The 14687-nt window shown below is 42.0% G+C and overlaps 2 protein-coding genes across 2 annotated transcripts in view; both read left to right on the top strand.

The window, feature by feature from the left end:
• Nucleotides 1-1350, top strand: part of LOC139918625 (melanoma receptor tyrosine-protein kinase-like) — a 24174-nt gene extending 22824 nt beyond the window's left edge. Inside the window, 2 exon segments of the mRNA XM_078291514.1 lie at nt 9-17; nt 533-1350. Coding sequence (XP_078147640.1) covers nt 9-17; nt 533-882 — 359 coding nt within the window. The 3' untranslated portion in view covers nt 883-1350.
• Nucleotides 1351-10935: 9585 nt separating this feature from the next.
• LOC139933328 (5'-AMP-activated protein kinase subunit gamma-2-like) overlaps nt 10936-14687 on the top strand; it is a 24963-nt gene continuing 21211 nt past the window's right edge. The window contains exon 1 of the mRNA XM_078291513.1: nt 10936-11090. Coding sequence (XP_078147639.1) covers nt 11001-11090 — 90 coding nt within the window. The 5' untranslated portion in view covers nt 10936-11000. The remainder of the gene's footprint in view (nt 11091-14687) is intronic.

Raw genomic sequence — 14687 nt, 5'->3', positions numbered from 1 at the left:
AGAGAGAGTTTTTGTGAGTATGTGTGTGTGTTTAATAAATAAATAAATGAGATGATAAATGAATGTATAAATAAATGGGCTAACAAATCAACACATAAACAAATATGTATGATAAATAAATAGGTAAAATGAATACAAACAAATTATACATTTAAAATAAACAGTTAAATAAATCCATAATTGACAAAATAATTGAGGAAATAAATACTGTATATAATTGACTAAATATCAAGATAATAATTGAATAAAGTTAATAACTGAATAAATAAATAGATAAATTATACGTAAACAGTTAAATAAATACATTATGAGTGGCACACATGAGAAAATCAATAAACAAAATAAATAAAACTAGTCAATAAATAAACAAATGATTAAATGAAAGAATGAATGAATAAATAATAAGTGGTTAAATAAATAAAACTAGTCAATAAATAAACAAATGATTAAATGAAAGAATGAATGAATAAATAATAAGTGGTTAAATAAATAAAATCAGCCAATAAACAACTGAGTCTCTTGTGTTTTCCAGAGTACATGAACCAGAGTGTGAGTGAAACCAGCCGGAGCAGCAGGCTGTCGGAGGTTCTGAACCCCAACTACGAGGACCTGAGCCTGGGTTGGGGCGCGGCATCGATCCCCTCGCCGCCGGAGGAGCCCAAGCTCCCCGAGGGACCCGAGTACCTGAACACCGCCCGCGCCTCGCTCCCCCTCGTCGCCAGCGACAGCCTCGACAACCCGGACTACCGGGCCGACTTCCTGCCCGCCGCCGGTTCGACCCCGCCCGCCACCGGGTTAACCGGTAACGGCCTCTTCCTGCCTGCGGCGGAGAACCTGGAGTACCTGGGACTGAGCGCCGCACTTCACGCTCCGGTCCGCTAGGGGGCGGCAGTCACACTTTTCCCTTTCATCTCATCACCAAAACTGAATTCACCCTTTTCTCCAACATGGCTGCCGTTCTTCCTCTTCCTCTCAGCAGGTTCTAGGTCAGTTCTCTCCATCAGCAGCAACTTCCTGTCTCCTCCGACTCTGTTTCAGCACAGAGTTTAACACAATCCAGCTGCTGTCACTGACAGATGTTTCTGTTCTGTTTCTGTCGTCGACTGAAACACTATAAGATTTGATCGAGGCTCACAAAATGCTAACAGACCAGAAACTACTTGTTAGTCAGGTAGACGCCGTGTTGAAACACTAAATCAGTGTCACAGAGTCAGAGAGACAGAAAGTTGCTTCTTAACATTGCTGCCAAAGGAGAGAACTGATCAAAACTGCAAAAACTGACAATCTGTCCAGTGATGTTCTCTTGTCTCCAGACCTATCAGCTTCTTTCATGATATTTTTAGTCAAATTCTCTCTCTGCACTGGCAGATAATCTGCTGCTTTCAGTAAACTTCACTTGATTCATGCCAATATGACTTCTGTCAAGAAATCATCATAAAACAATGAAGAAAATCTGGAAACAAGAAACTTTCTCCAAGTTACATTCTGCTGAAGAAAAGTCACATTTGTTGAAACCGGTAAAATTATCTGCCAGTGCAGTGAGATGATTTCACTGAAAAAAATCCTAAAATCAGCTTGATAAGTGTGGAGAGAAGATGAAATAACTGAACAAGTCGGTCAGTTTTTACAGTGTATAACCTGTGGAAGTACGGCAGCCATGTTGGTGAAACCGGTTTATATTTGTGTGATTTTGTGGAAGCGAACCTGATGAAATGTAGCCTAATCTGTTTTAGGCTGTTAACAGTATTTAATTTAGAATTTTTTAAACTTTAACTTATCCAGGGAAGGTTGACTGACTCCGCCTTGCTTCACGTTCACGCATTAAACTGTCGCACTGGGAGTGGACCAGTACACCAGTACAACCAGTACTTACTGGAACTAGAGTGTCTTGCTCATGGGCGCTCAGACAGCAGCGACTGACTCCTCCCACACAGACTTCCCCAGGAATTCAAACCGACGACCTTCCAGTCAAACCTCTCTGCTCCTGTCGCTCGCTTATCTTAACAGTATAGGCGGACGGGAATGCCGTGCAGACAAGATTTTTAATTTTCTCATCAAAAACCAAACCAATAATTTGTTCCATGACGCAGCTGCGGGTCTCAGCCGTCTGAGAGCGATCCGCACTGGAGGAGATTCAGGACCGCCTGGACAAGACTGCAATAAATCTCTGTGCTTTGTCTCAATTCGATGCTCTACAAGATTTTCTGTCGGCTTCTGGATGAATTCACCTGCTGAGACCTAAAGGGAAAGCCACCCGTTAATCAGGATCTGCCGGGCCGTCACCCAGACCCAGGAAGTAGAAGGCGGCTCTTCTGTCTACAGATTCCTCCGTGAACAATATTGATCTTGAGGTGCGTCCATTCCAAAACCAACATGAAACGAGCCGGTCGCCAAGAATCCACACGCTGCTAAACACCAGCAGAGAGACATCCTCACAGAGTCATGCTGTAGAATAAATAAATTTGCTTTTATTTTTCATCACAGATGCTTCAGATATAAAGCACATGGAGCAGAAGAGCTGTACAGACCGGTGCCAAACGTTTCCATTACATCTTCCTCCGTGGCACCAGTGAGCGCGTTTACGTGCAAACTAATGAACCGATCACAGTCCGGCTACGGCGGTTACGATTTCCTTTCCATTTCCGTAATCAGATAAAGGACGTTATGAGAAACCTGATTAACACAGAAGGTTTTTGACCAATCTTTAGAATTATTCTGTACATCTTTGCTCTTAGTCTGATTTCTTTTGTTTTTTTACAGCTGTGCATGAACACAAACGTACGGAGCCCGGGAGCGGCCATCGGGAGAAAACTTATTTATGTCGTGGCCACGATTTACTGTAACGTGCGCACGAGATACAATTCGTTCCCTCGATTTCCTCTTTACGTGCGCGTGAATTGCCAAAATGTGCCCTCGAAATAGTGATATCGTGCTCTCGATATATAATACATGCGCTCTTCACCAGCTTATAAAGAGTCAGTGCACATGTTGGTGATTATGTTTAAATGTGGCGCTGTCCTGGGTGTGTTGCAGCACCTTGTTGTGTTTACATGGCCTGAAGGTTAAGTGGCCAAATATGTTGCAATATTTGGGGGATTTGCCTATTCAGTGTAAACAGACAATGGATATTAGCATACCAAATCCTTACTAGGCATATCTGCAATACCTAAAAGGTGCCTTGTAAGTTGCATTTTTTTCCTAAACTGCACAGTTTAACGAAATCGAGGGAACGAATTGTATCTCGTGCGCACGAATGAACTAAAACATGCGCACGTTACAGTAAATCGTGGACTCATTATAACTTTTTTTCTCTCCCAATGGCCGCTCCCCAACGTCCAACAGCGGACGGCTTGCTCTAAGAAACCTTGTCGGTGTCTTCCTCTCTTACAGAGAGCTGGAAGCAGGAGAGCGTTTGTTAAACTGTTTTGCAAAGTAATGAGACACAGAAACCTGACCAGATGCGGCTCCATGTTCAAAATCAGAAATATCCTGCAGAAGGCATTAGGTGCCGAAACGTAGATTAAATTCAAACTTAAATTCAAAAAATCGGAGTTACGAGTGTGCGGCTTCTCCCTTCTTTTGATGTTTATAACCTGTTTATAAGCTGCACCTCAACTACATAGCTGTGTGTTTTTTCTTCTCTTCCAAAGCCCAAAACAACCAGCAGGAAGTTTAAGTTTTACATCACTTTCTGTAGGAGAGAAATCAACTCACTGAATCTTGTATACCGGGATTTTCCCTGTTATCACATCACATAGAGCACATGGAGACGCATCAATCCAATTATTGCCATAATCTGATTATTCCCAATTATCGAGTTATTAGTGAGCATGTGAACACGTGTCATGTCACCAGTGTTGCAGCCTGAGTCCATGTGACGAGGAGTTCTCTTCACGCTAAAGCTTTTAATTGTGTTTTTAGCTTTTAATTAATGTTCGCGCTTTTTCAAGAACGGGTTTAGCTTGGTTTGGTTTTATTTGTGTTCCCATCAGCTGATGAAGCAACGGGAACATTATGGTTTGTTGTTGTGTACGTACAAGGAGGAGGAGCAGGAGGAGGAGGAGGAGGAGCAGGAGGAGGAGGAGGAGATCCACCGACAACATAGAGACTTACTGGACGGATCACAGTGTTTCTCTGCGGGACGTGCACCATGAAATTCAAGGTGCAAAAATAACAAATGTTTCTGTTGATGACTGTATACAGAAACAAGCTCGACAGATGTTTTTATCTCATGTTTCCACTTGAAACGAGAAACTTTCTTCAAGGCTGTTTCACTGGTTTGGAGTAAATGTCATAAAATGAGTTCAGTTCTCACAAAACGTGAAAGTTCTTGAAACGAGCAAAACTGTCTGCGAGTGCAGCGAAATAATTTGACTTGAAATATCTATATGAGTTTTACTGAGATGTAATTATTTTACTTTTTGCCTTTCACTTGACAAGAATGAGCCAAACCTGAGTTTTACTGTTACTGCACATTAATGATATAACTGTTACTGTTTGTTTTCACTGTGTTCAGTTGAAATGGGACTGAGACACCGGTACGATTTGAATGTCTGTATAAATGTATAGTTTGTATGTGTAGGATTTTCCCGTTAATTTTGTAATGTGAAATGAGTTGTGAAGCCACGTTTTGTTCGATCCACATTGGCGTCCTGGTATTTGCAGGGTAAAGCTAACGTGCTTCTGATGCTACCAGTTTCTTCCTAGTTAGAATTTTTACAGTCTGACATCAGCGAAATATGTAGATGTTGACATCGCTAAAATCATGACGGCTTAACCAAAATCCAGTTTGGTTTACAGATGATCTAAACACACAAGGTTTGAACAGGAATTTACCCGCTAGCAGGCGATCTCTTTGCGTATCTTTATAAAAACAGCAACAAAAAAAAGCAACAGTAGCCTCAATATGTGGCTTTCTGCCTTTGCTTAGATCAATTTTGAGTTCATGTGGTTGATTCTCGCCCCAAAAAAAGTTGCTTCAGTAGAGTTGTCACGGTGCCATTTTGACAGCGGTGTCGTTTCCCTCCTCAACACCGGTTATACCGCCTGTCGCCACTAGAGGGTCTGAGCGCTGTCAAAGTCAGCGTCACTACGATGAAAGTTAAACTTAAAATTCCTCTCCGAACTCACATGTGTTAACGGTATTTGTAAACGGTAACACTTTTTAATCTGAGATTTCTAAAGCCTGATTTATGGTAGGGCGCTCGACACCTTTGATAAGTGTCGCTCGACAGAAAATAAAGAGCCGCGCGACATTTGTAATTCATGCTTCGGCGAACGTTTTCAGTCGTCTCCATGGTAACCAGACGCTATCCTAACGTTAAACTTCCATGATACAGAATAATCTTCTCGACCACCGAGTGGGTATTGTTTAGCCTACTGTAACATTTTCGTCTGACCAATAAAGATATCAAGGATAGTAAACCTACCTGTCCCGTAGATTTTTCCACCGACGTTTGCAGTCCAACATACTGATATTCAGGGTATCGGCAATCTCTTTCCACGACGTTAATGCCATCTGCACATCTTTGTATTCTTTCATTGAAGAATCACACAGGTGGCGATACTGTCTTAACTTGTTCTGCCAGTCTTTCATCTATACCCTCCATATTTGCTACGAGCTAAACTAACTAGTTAATTAAGCAAGGACAAAAAAGTTACAGACCAAAATATCAGTAAGGACGTTCAGTTCAGTGAAAACTACAATCTCCATGGCGACGTTAGTGTGACGCAATGTGACTACCCAATCACATTGCGCGACAAAATGTGACGGTGTCCGCGACATAACAAAATTCTCCAGGTGCGCGACATGTTGGGAAAGTGTCGAGAGACACTTTTTTCTGTTGAAAATACGTCATTTCTGTCGAGCGACACTTATCAAAGGTGTCGAGCGCCTTACCATAAATCAGGCTTAACACTGCTCGACACTCAGAGAGTTAATGTGAGCGCAGGTCAGATTCTGGCACATCGCCCTTCTTTAGGCTCCCATTGGATTGTACTGGACACATTACTGTCACTAGGTAAGGACAAGTAATTAATCCTATTCATCCTAATCTGTCATATTAGTGATCAGATATTAGTGATCAGTATGTTGTTAGTATGTCCGTTTATCATTTTGTAGCCAAACTTGAACATGGAAGCTCTGAATATGTGCTTTTATTTTACAAAATACAAAATAACAGTATTCCCGGTGTGGGGCTGATAACACCGGTGTGGACTCCAGGACCGTATGCCACCGGTAACACCGCCCACCGCGACGACCCTTCGCTTCAGTCACTGGTAGACGAGTTAGTGTCGCATCCTGAGCAGCAGGAAAGGGGAAATGGTGACATCTGCTGGCAGAGAGCAGCTACGGCAGGATCTGCAGAAACGAACTGAACTGAACTGTGGCGATCACAACTGATTTGACAAAGATCACTGTAGATAAAAAACCTCCACAGCTTAACTTTATGTGTATGTGTGTTGAACCATGTAATGTGAAAAATACCAGGATCACACTTAAACTGTGATGCATTTCTGCTGCTGCAAACTGACTGCAGAGTGCCAGGATCCCATCGCTTAAATGTATGGAGATGAGACTGATTAGATTATTGATTATTGATTGTAGTATTACTTCTGTCGCAGCTATGATTCACTGACAAAATGTTTTCATCAGAAAAACTTTGCAGACAGCAAGTAAAAAAGACGCAAAACATTTAAGTTCATGCATGCATAAGTAGACTAAATCCGTTGCGTGCGACATCTTGATCGCAACGCAAAGCCTCTGTAACAGAAACATGCAGCAGCAACACATTCTCCCATTGGACAGTAATGCACTACACCCACTAAGTGTGATCCTGGTGGGAGGAGGGAGGAGCAGAGTAGAAACACACTGGATCAGACAGACTGTGGGCCTGTGGAGAGTCTGAGCTCAGATCCACTGCAGGTCTTCACAGGGAGGAGAGCCGCGGCACCGACAGGACCGGACCAGGAGGGCGAGCTGTTCACTAACGGTGTGCAAAGAAAATAATATGAGCTGGTCAGAAAATAAAGGCTCTTTGCTCCTGTCATGGTCATGTTTTCGTAAATTATACGTAAATCTCATTATTTTGTGCCAGAGGTGTGGACTTGGACTCGAGTCACAGTTTTAACTGCTTGAGACTTGACTTGATGCATGAAGAGAAGACTTGAGACGTAACTTGACTTGGGTTCTGGTGACTTGGGACTTGACTCTGACTTTTTTGATTGGAAGTGATGAGATTTGTTCCAGCAGACGACTGAATTTAAATTCTGTTTTCTGAATTTGTATGGAATGATTGAATTTATTGAAGTTGAAACTGATTATAGAAATCAAACTCATGATGCTCTTACCAAGTTTTTATCCTATTAAAACCATATTGCATTGAAAAGTCCTAGATATTTAGTTTTCTTTAAGATATTAAATTGATACTGGACTCTTGATTTGTTCTGACTTGACTTGCTGTTCTACATTTAGACTTGAGACTGGCATTAATCACAGTCTCAAGACTTGAGACTGACTTGGGACTCGAGTAAAGTTGACTTGACACACCTCTGTTTTGCCCAAGTACTTGTATTTGTAGGCAAGGCCATGCAAATCCAGATCACACCAGTTCACTAACACTTCACAACCTGCTCTCTGACCTGCTGCTGTCATCGTCAGCAGCAAGCAGAGGGTTTCTATCCTGAACTCAGATCAGATCTGAAAGCGATCCAATCACAAAGGAGCTTTAGGATGCAAGGGTGCAGTCTTGATGCATTGGTCTTACAGCTGAAGACATTTGCAGTTGATGAAGGGCCGTTAGCTGTGCACTTCTCAATTCAAGAGCTTGTCTGCACCACAACATGATTTGTGTAAATTTTCTAAAAAGAAAAACTCTCTTAGCTCAAGCAACTGAGGTGGAAAACAACGCTCAAATTGCGCTTGTAACACAATCCTAGTGAATCTGCACCCGAGTGTCTTGTTGGCCTCGTTCACAACAAACTGCTGCTTGTTGACGGCCAGTTGGAGGCAGAAGAGTTTTGAGTCTCTAACCCACAGAGTTTGAGTGGACAGAACGGTCTTTCCACTGTTTTCTATGGTATTTTGGCCGGTACACCAAAAACCTCCGACGCTCCGACCTGACTTGAATGGGAAACACTGTTCTATCCATTCATGTTCTGTGCTCTAACCCCAGCATCAATGTTTATCCAACATTAACATTCGTGTGATCACAGGACAGCGCCCCCCTCTGGTGAGAAACAAAGCTGTCATGGAAAATATAATACTCCGTCCTTTATACCACCTCCACTGAAACGTATATCAAGAGGAACGGCCGTGTGTTTAGATTGGTTTTAATGCAGAGACAGATGACAGTTATGATTTTATCCCAATAAATGTCCGCACAGCATTCTTGCTCCGCCAAATTTTTTATTGCGACAAACAACGTTTCAACCAAATTGGTCTTCGTCAGATCTACTCTGAGTTTTACCATTTTAATCTTTGTTCAGCAGCAGTGAAATGTGTGTGTAGATGTGCGGATCACTTTAATTTACTCAGACTCATCCTTATATCCCAGGTATGTTCTACCACTCTGAACATCCTTTAGCTGGAAACAGAGAGGAGTTTTAGAAGGAAACCGTCTACAGCAGCGGTTTCCAAGCTTGTGTCATCGTGACCCAACAGTCCGCAGGTTTTCATTCCAACACCACACCAGCTGAATTCACTGATTGGTTCCTCCTGTCTGGTTTAGAGTTTGTTTGTCAATTAAATATGTTTGGTGGGAACAGAAACCTAGAAGCTAGAAGGAAACATTCAAGGAGGTAGAGAGGAGGAACAGAAGGAAACAACGTAGGAGGTGAGAGGAGGAACCGGAGGAACTGTCTGGTTCCTCTCATCAACTACTGGGATGGATTGAGCAGAGACTGTCAGTCTGATTCAGACCTGGTCACCTGGTCACTCTTTAGACAGCAGCACCACCTGCTGACCAAACCAACACATTACACTAACAGCTTTCTTTACATATTATTATTGTTATTGTGATTAGTAGTAGTTGTAGTAGTAGTAGCAGTACTAGTAGTAGTAGTAGTTGTAGTTGTAGTAATAGTAATAGTAATAGAAATAGTAATAGTAGTGGAAGGAGTAGTAGCAGCAATAGGTCTACAAGTATAGTAGTGTTAATAGCAGTAGTAGTATTAGTAGTAATAGTAGCCTGCAAGTAGTAGCCTGTAGTAGTAGTAGTAGTAGTAGTAATAGCAGTAGCCTAGTAGTAGTAATAGTAGTGGTCGCAGTAGTAGTAGTAGCAGTAGTAGACTAGTATTAGTAGTAGCAGTAGTAGTAGTAATAGTAGTAGTAGTAGTAGTAGTAGTAGTAGTAGTAGTAGTAGCAGTAATAGTAGTAGTAGTAGTAGTAATAGTAGTAATAGTAGTAGTAGTATTAGTAGTAATAGTAATAGTAGTAGTAGTATTAGTAGTAATAGTAGTAATAGTAGTAGTAGTAGTATTAGTAGTAATAGTACTAATAGTAGTAGTAGTATTAGTAGTAATAGTAGTAGTAGTAGTAGTAGTATTAGTAGTAATAGTAGTAATAGTAGTAGTAGTATTAGTAGTAATAGTAGTAATAATAGTAGTAGTAGTATTAGTAGTAATAGTAGTAATAATAGTAGTAGTAGTAATAGTAATAGTAGTAATAGTAGTAGTAGTAGCAGTATTAGTAGTAGTAACAGCAGATGATGCTGTCTCCTCCTTTGCTCCATCTTCTTCTTCTTCTTCTTCTTCTTCTCTCCAGAATCTGCAGCCGCTCCGCGCGGTGCGTCGTGCGTAATCCCTCTGTCTCCACGCTGCGCTCCGTCATGGAGCCGCGCTCTGCCGCTCTGCTCATTTGGATCAGCCTGAGTTTGCTGTTAGAAAAGACTTCAGCACTGTAGGCTTCTGTTTCTGCTGGTCTCACCCAGGAATCTGCGTCTCATAACCCGCGGGGAGGGATCACCGCCCGGTCCGGTTAACGGAGCTCCGCCCGGTTCACCTGGATCTGATCAGGAGCGGGAGGCACGGCGGACGGTCTGGACAGAGGAGAGGAAGAGGAGAAGGGGAAACGACCCTCGGGTGGATGACGGGAGAGTTTCCCCCTCATCTGCCTGCTGCTGTCACACTCTTGAATCGGTTTTCACAGCGGACACCGAGACGCCACCGAGCCGCCAGACCGTTTAGCTTTATATTTTATTTTCTGAAGTGTGAGTATCTGTAGAGACAGGTGGAGCCTGTTCAGATGAATAAATCCCATGTGAAAAAGATATAGATACAGAAGATAATACATGTTAGAAGATGCTATAGATATCACAGCAAGGAATATTGTAGGAATATTACAGCGATTCCATAGGAGATAAAAATAAATAAATAAATACCATAAAGTACCATAAGGTTACTATAAACTCACTATTGAGTACCACACACACTCTTGAGTCCCTATAGTAATATTATAGGAATAACTGCTATAATGTTACTATAAACTCACCGTTGACTAAACACACATTACACTATAGGGATACTATAGCAATATAATAGGAACATTATAGTGATACTAGGAGATGAAAAATATAGATAATATAGATGAAAATAAAAATCAATAAATAATAAAATAAATAGATATAATAAAATAATAATAAAACAAATAAATAAAAAATATAAATAAATATAATTAAATAAATAGCCTAAATAAAATAATACATAAAATAAAAAATATACAGGGAAAAATATAGGCTACTATATAGGACATAAAAAATATAAAGTACCATAAGATCACTGTATATTCACTATAAGTCCCTATAGGACTACTGTACGAATATTATAGGCCTACTACAGTGCAACCATAAGATATAGCCTAGAAAATACCATTAATCAGTAGCAGGTCACTATAAGGAATATTACAGGACCAGGGCCCGGCTCTGGTCTCTCATTGGCCGGCAGGCGGGACGTTCGGACGGATAATCTGCTGGTTGAGCTCAGGTCGCTCGGGGATTTTGGAGATGGGAAGCACCGCCGCAGATCCGTGCAAGAAGAAAGAGGAGAAGAAGAAGAGCGGCAGGAAGAGGAGGTCACTGCGACTCAACATGCCTGTGAGTTCACATCCACCTGTCTGTCTGCCTGTCTGCCTGCCTGTCTGTCTGTCTGTCACCTGTCTGTCTGTCTGTCTGTCACCTGTCTGTCTGCCTGCCTGTCTGTCTGTCTACCTGTCTGTCTACCTGTCACCTGTCTGTCTGTCTGTCTGTCTGTCACCTGTCTGTCTACCTGTCTGTCTCTCTGTCAGTTCAGACAGTGGGAGTTGAAAGTAGAACAGCCTCGTTTTCTGTCCTCCTTTCCATGTGTCGGTGTGTGTAGGTGTGAGTTAATTCCTGCTGGTGTGTTAATACCTATTAGTGCATGTTAGTGTGTGTCGGTGTGTTGGTGTGTGTTGGTGTGTGTTGGTGTGTAAAATAAAAACACATAGGCTAATAAAGACAACAAGAAGACATTAAAGCCATGTCTCTCCTGCCTCCACTGGGTTCGTTTATGGATTTATTCAGTGAAGCCACTTTTCACTCTGAAGTGTGATCTGACCTTTTGATTCAGGGACTGACGGCGGCCATTTTGAACATTCAGCACAGGAAACTCTACCCATAAGATTGGCATATAAAACTAGCATGACTTCATCAAGTGAGGACTTCAGATAGACCGAACAGTTATCAAATGATCTATACATCATGAACATCTTGAATTTACAGTAAGGCCTGGATCATTTAGTGGCAGCGGCAGATGCCGACACACTGTGGCACTTCCACCGCCGTGTCAACTAACAGGAGAGTGAATACAGTAATACTATACTAATATACTATACTATACTATACTATACAGCAATACTAATACAGTAAAATACAGCTAGGCTGCAGCCTATGTACATTTTTAAAAATAAATACATAAATAAAAGGACTAGCCTACATGACCAAGAAAGGGAAGCCATTGCCTGCAAAACTTCCAGAATTTGAACTTCAAGCTACAAAAGCTTTCATTTGGTTGACTTTAATATGAAAAATACAAAAGGGGGAGGTGTGGCTTGACTAGGGGAGGCGTGGCTTGACTAGGGGAGGCGTGGCTTGTCAGGGGAGGCGTGGCTTGACTAGGGGAGGCGTGGCTTGTCAGGGGAGGCGTGACTCGTTGGGGGAGGCATAGCTTGACTAGGGGAGGCGTGGCTCGTCAGGGGAGGCGTGGCTTGACTAGGGGAGGCGTGGCTTGTCAGGGGAGGCGTGGCTCATCAGGGGAGGTGTGGCTCGTCAAGGGAGGCGTGGCTTGTCCGTGGGAGGCGTGGCTCGTCAAGAGAGGCGTGGCTTGTCCGGGGAGGCGTGGCTTGTCTGGGGAGGCGTGGCTTGTCCGTGGGAGGCGTGGCTCGTCTGGGGAGGTGTGGCTCGTCAGGGGAGGCGTGGCTTGTCCGGGGAGGCGTGGCTTGTCCGGGGAGGCGTGGCTTGTCCGGGGAGGCGTGGCGGAGATGTGTCAGAACGGAGCAGCCATCACTGTCAATACCTAGTCTTCTTATTATCTTCATTATCTATCGTTACCTTTATGTTTTTGTCCCATTCTGTCTGTTTATCTGTTCGTCTGTTAGCAGGATTTCTCAAAAAGTGACCAATGGATTTGCATAACACTTTGTGGAAATGTTGTCACACCAATTGTCTAAAGGGGGCGTGGCAGTGGGCGTGGCTTCTCACTAAAAGACATATAACTTCCAAACAGATTCACGTAACACCATCAGACTTTGTGGCCAATCAGCAGACAGAAGAAGAGACAAACCCTCCATTATTGGACCAATCAAACAGCACGGAGGCTCTGGAGCAGCTCTGATGGAAACTGAACAGACAGAGAGCTGATTGGTCAGCTGGTGTCGAGATAATCAGATGAAATGATTAAAGTGTGCAGAATGTGAACAGGCAGATCTCATGTCACATTCAGGTCCAGTCAGGAAAATGTGAAACCAGTTGGTGATGAGACATGGAAGAAATTATTAACTTTTGGTGAAAATCCAACACGTGGAGCTGGAATATCTGGACAGTTTCACAGCAGAGTGATAGAGGAATGAAGCTACTGAGTGACAGCTAGTTACTGTCTGTTTTCCTAATTCTCATCTTTATCTCATTATCTGCTGCTGTGACCCAGTTTCCCCAGAGAGATCATTTCAAATTTCATCTAATCTGATTTAATCTGCTCTAATCTAATTTAGGCGAACATGTCCGTAGACGGAGATGTTTCATAATCTCCTGGGGCTTCTCTGTATCGCTGCACGCTGTGTTGTTGTTTATCTACTGTGTGTTTCATGTGTTTTATCATTTCTAACTGCAAATAAGTGAAGCTGACCTGCTGCAGTGTCTCTCCTGTTGGTCAGCATCATGAGACAGATGGAAGCTCAGCAGGACCAAACGGGACACACACACACACACACACACACACACACACAGAGGATATTAACATGATCTGGATCGAGACAGGATAGAAACTACAGCATTCACTCATTCATTTACCTATTTATTTATTATCCTCAATAAACACAGAGGCCATTTTTGTATCATTCATTCATTTATCTTTCCAATTATTCATTTATTAACTGCATCCAATCGAGACAGAGACAATTAAAATGCTCTGCTTAAGGAAACAATAGTAAATGTATCTATTCATTAATTGATTATCACACATCTCTAATTTTCAGCACCATCATCATAACCAGCTGAGGTGAACAGTATTCTCTAGGAGGAAGCTCATATTTACCATCTTTCCCACATGATTTGAATGCACCGTTACACCCATCACCAGGGCTGGAAAGAAAACTCAAACATCAAGTCAAAGTTTGGTTCCTTTGCTGAAATGTTACTGAAGTAGAAGTCAAATTGCCGGTGTAAAAATCTACTGAAGTAAAAGTCAAAGGCAGTTTATTTAAAACGCAGTGAGAGTGAAGATCTCCTGAGCATCGCTGTGATGTTTCCCCTGCAGCTCACAGAGGTCACACTGCCTTCTTTTCATTAGACTAAAATAAAATAAAATTAAAAAAAATGCATGAACAAAATACCGCTCCACATTCAGACACTGCAGCAGTTTCTGATGCAACACTTCTGGAGAAACTACAACATCTATAGCTACTCTGCAGTGATTTAAACTTCTTCCTCCTCCATCATTTCAAACTCATGTTGTACAGCCAAACTTTGTTCAAACCCACAGAACTTTATTTCAAATTCTAGTCCAGATCTCAAGGTTTCCAAAGACACCAAACATGCCAGGCTGAACTACAGGGAAATGTGGAGAAACTGAAGCACAAACATCTGGATTTTTTCTATTTGTTGTGATGTTTCAGCGTCTTGTTTGAATATTTCTCTCAGTGTCAGCAGAAAACCCCTTAATTTTATCCCTGAAATGTCCTTAATTTCGCCATTACATAAACATTATTTATCCATTAAAAATAACATAGCTTTTAATAATGTAAGGTTAGTATCATGGGTTTATAAGGCATTTATTCATGGCTTGATTTGTGGAGACAGTAAAAATTAAGGGATGTCTTTTGTGCAGGTTATTAAGTGGAAATTAATGGAAAGGTTCCTGTCTTCCTGAAATTTTCATTAAATTAGAAAGTAAGGAGTCAAGATTAAGGGGAGTTTAAGGAGGTTTCAATGGGGTCTCCTCCATTAATAACTCCCTTA

This window comes from Centroberyx gerrardi, chromosome 22, assembly GCF_048128805.1.
Source record: "Centroberyx gerrardi isolate f3 chromosome 22, fCenGer3.hap1.cur.20231027, whole genome shotgun sequence".
NCBI classification, from domain to species: Eukaryota; Metazoa; Chordata; class Actinopteri; order Beryciformes; family Berycidae; genus Centroberyx; species Centroberyx gerrardi.
Note: the sequence above shows the minus strand (reverse complement) of the source record. Positions and strands in the feature narration are given on the sequence as shown.